At 31.2% G+C, this 6,596-nt stretch overlaps 1 protein-coding gene across 4 annotated transcripts in view; it reads right to left on the reverse strand.

The window, feature by feature from the left end:
* Positions 1-6,217, reverse strand: part of LOC129003926 (dipeptidase 1-like) — a 30,347-nt gene extending 24,130 nt beyond the window's left edge. For 2 of the 4 annotated variants that reach the window (XM_054432271.1, XM_054432269.1), the window contains exons 1-2: positions 5,903-6,217; positions 4,688-4,705 (exon numbers count right to left, since the gene is read on the reverse strand). In XM_054432271.1, coding sequence (XP_054288246.1) covers positions 4,688-4,705; positions 5,903-6,049 — 165 coding nt within the window. In that variant the 5' untranslated portion in view covers positions 6,050-6,217. The remainder of the gene's footprint in view (positions 1-4,687; positions 4,706-5,902) is intronic. The other 2 variants (XM_054432272.1, XM_054432270.1) reach the window with 1 other exon arrangement.
* Positions 6,218-6,596: the final 379 nt, after the last annotated feature.

A 6,596-nucleotide genomic window follows, 5' to 3' on the forward strand; every position in this document is an offset into this window, starting at 1 on the left:
TTTTAGCGAATTTCCCTATAGGGAAGTAGCTATTACCGTAGGTGGCACGGTAAGACCTAGATCCGGGACCGATTTACTTTTTCATTTTGATGTCCCCAGAGGCCAAAAACACCATTCGTTCAAATTTTTATATATGTATATATATATATAGAGTTATATATATATATACGTCCGTGAACGCGATAACTTGAGTAATTTTTGTCCGATTTTGATGAAACTTGGTTTAAAGGTGTAAAGCGGGATAAACTTGAATGAGTTCGCGAACCAGCACGATCGGACCATGGGAACGGGGCTTTACGGGGGGTTTTATGGGGTAAAAGTTGGTTTTTCTCACTTTTGACCCTCAAAACACAAAATTTCCCGATTTCTCTTTAGACCTTTTTAAAGAGGTTAAAAAACAAATAATTTAGTATATAAAAATATTTTTGTTCGATTATTAGTAACGGAGAAAATTAAAAAATTGTAAATTTAAAATTCCTATGTTAACTTATTCTTATGGAGAATATTGTCAAATGTTGTAGTTTGCTTGTTTATGGATATATAATGATCAAACTTGGCAAATTTATTTATTTTGTACTAAGCTATCAATATTTTACTCAAAATCACACTTTATTAGTTTCCTTGTAGCAGCAAACCTAAGTACTCGTTAAACCTAATGTTATTTAAATATATTTAACTGAAAATCAATTCAGACAAATGGGAATTCGCTTAGTCGGCAGGTCTGCTGCGGCGGGGGTATTTAAAATGTAAACAGACACATTACTGAGCTAACAATCAGTCTTTTGCTAGCACATAAAGACTGTAAAAGAAAGAATTGCAAACAAACCGTTTGTAACTCTGTCGTTTAGTTGTCGACATGAAATGGGGTAGAAAATGTACACAATGAGGGCTATTGTATACAGTTAACATGAAGCTGCACGGCCAATTTTCGCATCGTATTGTCAACACGTTATGTCTCTGCCAAATAAATGTCACTCCACAGAATACTTCTATCCCAAACTACATAAAAGTCTGTATAACTTCTGTAAGAGTAAATTATGCTTACTATGCTAAAAAAATCATTAAAATTTACTACTTTAGTTTTTAGGTTATTGGTTTAGATTGGTGAAAAGAATTCTCTTTTTCTGGCTACCCTTAAAAAGGAAATAGCTTAACCCAGTCGTCGTTGTCAAAACAATGACATTCTCGTTGTAACCTTTTAACTAGACATTTTTGACCAGGTAATTAGCTGGAAATAAAAGCTAAGGGTGCTTCTCTATGCTGAACTAATGCTACCCTATGCTCTCTATGCTGCTCTATTTATCCATCGGACCCATTCCCACAAATAATTATGATTTTATCTTTTGCTACAATGCAATTCATAAGCGAGGGAACAGGAAACTGTTTTGCGTATAAGAGTAATCGGGTTATCCGGTCAAACTGTTAACCCTGTTGCTGTTTGTGCAATTCAAAACCCGTATCGTGAATTGCAGCTAATTTCAATACATCAGTTATATTGGACTCAACAATAGTATCAGTGATTATATTATATGTTTGTGCGGCCTAAAAAGTGGGTTGACGTGGTTCCATAACTAATATTCTTCGTAAGAAAACTTATTTTTTGTTGAACACTATTTATTAGCAATAGATTTTAAAATAATAACAACTACTGACACAGTTAATTTATCACAGATATTTACATTATTATAAGGGAGGTAACTTGGACTGTAAGGTTAGTGAATATAATTCCAAAGCTTTGTTCATCATCGGTAAGACTTTTTGAGAGTCCTCTCAACTGTGGACAAAGTTAAACATTTAATTTGAAGACTGTGTTTAAAAAGTTACAAGTTTCCCTTAGTATAAAATTGGACAGTGTCTCCTATCTACATGAATCCTGTTCTCTTAAAAGTTGCAATAAATATTTGAAAATACCAAAGTTAAAAAAAACCATCCGTACGACTATTGTCAATTTGTAAAAAAAAAACATTAAAATTTTAAAAAGGGAATCACCAGACAGGAAAACATAGAAATTTCTAAATTTTCCACAAAGTTTAAAACTACGTCAGTTCAAACGTCAACTCACACACCCTTTCTAGAAAACCGTGTATTTTATTCGATCAAAACGTTTTCATGAGCAAGACGTTAAATGCAATTCCATTTCCACTTCAAGTTAGATTTGAAGTATTGTATGATATGTGTTAACTGAATATTTCATTTTTTACCAATAAATTAATTTGAATAAACAACTCTATTTGACTTTATAGGTCAAATTTAATTGAAGAATAGTTAACTTACTCTACCATATTTACTCACCACTACAGTCAGTTTCATTTCACGGTTACTTACACTATTCTCAACAAAGGCTTGAAAAGGACTGAGGATAAATATGAGAATGTCACAGTTAAGGGAATAGGTGAGTCATCAGGGCTATTGATTCTCCACTCTATCTAGTAAGTAGAGAATTTACCACTGAGTCACTACTTTACACCGGAACTAGTAAAACAGCACACACACACTCACAAACTCAATATAGGTTAAACTTCGTATACAGCTAATTTTATTCTACTATATAGGAGTCAACAAGATGAACTGATGTTTAAAATATAATTTATTGCACTCCGGTTTATATTTAGTAGCGGAATGTCTTTTAAAGAATATTTTAGAAATTGCTTTGCCATTTTTAACTTTTGGTGGAGTGTACTCAAAAGTAATGCAATTGAAATCTATATCAAGGTAATTTAACGGAGTGATGTATGTAGTGTTTTATTATTTTCTACAAACTTTTATTCCTATTGATAAAAAGTGCCATTCATGTTTGAGTAGTAATCAGAATAAAGTACACTAGTTATTAAGTTCAAATCGTTAAAACATTCTGATGCAAAATACGTCAAGTTTACCACTCTTCAACGTAGTGTAATACATTACTTTGCATTTGAGCCTACATTAAATATTGTTTACCTAAACTTTACGTCACAAAAACAGTCAGTTATGTCCTCATGGATTGTGACTGTGCATTTAAGTTTATTATTTGACACTGTGAAAATTGCAATTTAACTTTTTGAAGAAAGCATTTTTTGCTTGATATCCGAAAAGATTTTACGTTGACCCTACCTTTGGCCACTAACTGAGACAGTCATATACGTAATATTTGTTTTAAATGAGGGACAGAAAATATCATCGTACTCGACAATTTATGATATTCACTGGTTTACTTGAATACTTGTAGTTTCCGTCCGTAGTCCAGGGCAGGAATTGGACAGGTCAATAGGTATACAGTAATAGGCTAATAATAAAAAATAACTTATATATCTAGACTATATTATATCTAGACTAAAGTGCAGTTTTACTAATATGTACTTTAATATGTGGTAATTTCTTCCCTGGCCAAAACCAGCCTTATAAAATTGTTTACACAGGAAACAAATCCTTATATTAAAAGCAAAAGTTTAGGTCGAACCCAAAATTAAATGCAATCTGAAGTAATCTAAAATTCGAGGAGGAACGCATAGAATATGATATAATTTGAAAAAGTGATTAATTAATGTTTATATAGTTTGAAAGTATAATTGTGGATTACATATGAATTTATTCATAGATGAACAAAATACAGTTATTCATTTACATTTTAAATGGAAAATTACTTCAATTTTTTTAAACGATTGTAGCCATAATTGTGGATTTTATCGGGGTATATACTATTCAAACAAATCAGATTATAATAGACTTTAATAAATTAAACTTTTAACTTGGGTTTCAGCATGTTACAAAGGACCTCAAAGATATTTATAAAGTTCCAGCTTATCCTTGAAATACGACCGACCCACTTTTGGATGTTGTCCAAAGAGTCTTGGGAAAGAGCTGATAAAATGTTGATTACTGTATAGAATACTATTTAATGACTCACTTTATAGATCAGCATTTTATGGATTATTATAGCAATACAATAAAATAACATACGTCTATTTCAACACAATTTGATATGTTAATTATATAAGTGTAAATATACAGTATAGAATATTGTTAGAAGACTTATTTTATATTTTAGTACGCTCTTATGATTTAATAACAACAATGGAAATAGTTATTTTAGTTAAGTTTAATATCAATCACCTCTGGCTTATTACCAATAAATTATACGTACAAACACTTTATTTGTGCTTTTATCAATGCTCTATCATTCTTCTTGTATTTTAAAGTGTTTGGGTTAGGTAAGAAGGTGTTATAGTTTACATATTATATGATCTTATTTTACTTTTAAAGATTTTTGATAGGATTATGTAAACCATTTCTTATAGAAAGCTGGTTTTAGTTGTAGATGTTTACACGAGGGAGTTTTACATTCAATGCAAATTACATCCTCGTGAAAAAACTTACAAAAAATAAAATTAGAAGAAAACAGTTTAACTTTTACTACATTAATGAAAACAATTGATTTTATTTTAAAGATAAACAACACAAAAATAATCATGCTGAGGATGTATTAAACTAAGAATATAAATTTAAACTACTAAAGAGTTATATATTTGAAAATGTACATCTATTAACATCACACAAAACCAAAGATAATAAAACTATTCAAAATATAATACATGTTAAAACCACATGCAATTAAAATGGATTATTTCAACTACTTATCTAACTGGGATAACAATAATGGTTAAATATGAAACAATGTTGTTTCAAACAGAATACTTTATCAATTACATACCTCAGCGGAGCGAATAAACTGAAATCAAATATTTTTTTCAGGCTTGAATGCATTTGACAATGTATCCGGATTCACTCAAAGGTAAATTAATTCAATGTTTTAAAATTATATTTGTTATCGTCAAATTATTGAATAATGGATATCTTTTAGGTATTTACTTTTTTTTTTATTTTAGGTAGACTTTAAAGGTTTTCCATATAGAGCATATTGGTGCTTAGATGGGTGTCAGATTTTCACATAGGTGATGTATAAACATAAACTAATATTAATTAGCATATACATTTTATTTTCTTATACATCTACTAAGCAATTATGTTCTCGTTGTGAAAAACAAAACGTTAGTAACTTTAAACTATATTCTTCGAGTGCCTTACTTTTCAATACAAATCGTAAAAAAATTCAAAACGTGCCTTGCGAAAAATTAAATAACACACTGGATTTTTTTTTATAATTTCCGTTATATTACCTTAAATTTCCAGGGGGAAATAATATAAGAGTTTATTTATACATTATTTTTTTAAATCTGAAATAATGATCAGTTTTTCTACAGCTTCATTGATTCTACTGATTAACCAATACAATTTAACGATACTATGAACACCAATTGCATTTTATAAACAGTTAATAAGCTTTAACCAAACACTAAATTAATGCCAAAGCTTATGAAAGATCGTTGACATTGATGTTTTCAATTATTTTATTGATAAATTATAATTCTCACGAACTCCTCATTATGGCGTGTTTTACGTTTTAGCACTTTAATTTTGGAGATAATTGTATTGTTTTACAGTCACAGTATTATAAGTTATATTTTCAAATATAAAACCTTTTAGTTTTATTATATTAAAATTAGATTTTTATACTGTATAACCAAACTGTGGGACTCATTTTCGGATTTATGGTCATGTATATTATTGTTTTAAGTATTTTCGAGTCGACTGAACAAAGTTTGTTTAGTTATTAACATAAATTCATAGATTTCTGTGTATTTTGTATATATTAAAAGGTTTTACCAATCATAAAAAAAACTCAATACGAGACGGATTACTTGACCATTGCTTTTCATTTTAGCTTTTCGGAATCAAAGTTAGTTATTTTATTTCACAGTTCGTTTCTTTATGTGTTGCCGAATCTATCTGCATCATTTTTCCTGCTGAGAACAACTTAAGCAATTAAATAAACTCTAAATGTCACCAAAGGACAGTCAGTCTATACCTGATAGTCCATATAGTTTCCATAGCCCATGTGGTTGCAGGTGCAGGCGCAATGCTGGATATGATGACGTAAGTCCATGTCGAGCTCCCATTGGGCGCAGGGCATAGGAGAGGGGGCTGGTGGTTGTACTGGTGGTGGGGGGAACATGTCACGTGACTAGCTACTGACCAATCACAGCCTGACACGTCACCACCCCACGCCTGACTCGACCCCGCCCACGGTGACCTTGGAGACTACATGTTGAAGTGTTGAAGATCATACTACCTCGCCAACACGATCATGTTTCTACCTGCAGTTGCGAGGCTCGTGATTCATAATTTCCTGAAACAGTTTATTTTGTATTAATAAAAATCAGGGTTTCAAACAGTATTGCTAGGATTATCGTACAAATGAATCGTATCGGCAAAGAATCGATTCGCTACCGACTTACCATAAGAATCAACCATATGTATGTAACATATCTTAGACTAAGTGACTTAAGTTAGGACAAAAATTTTACATTTCATCACTGCGGCCTAAAGTGGCTCTTTTCAACACGAGCTCAAGTTTGGCGACCACAAAGTTGTGTTCTCGAATAATACACGACGAATTGCAGCCATCAAAATAAACGGGTTCGACTTTGTTAATGCAGTTTTACTGCGTTACCCGCTTATTTAAATCATTTGATAACCCGAACAGAGCCCGGTCCTTATAA

The sequence above is a fragment of the Macrosteles quadrilineatus genome, unplaced genomic scaffold (assembly GCF_028750875.1).
Source record: "Macrosteles quadrilineatus isolate MER2022 unplaced genomic scaffold, UCM_ALF_1.0 Scaffold_9__3_contigs__length_116548681, whole genome shotgun sequence".
Taxonomy (NCBI): domain Eukaryota; kingdom Metazoa; phylum Arthropoda; class Insecta; order Hemiptera; family Cicadellidae; genus Macrosteles; species Macrosteles quadrilineatus.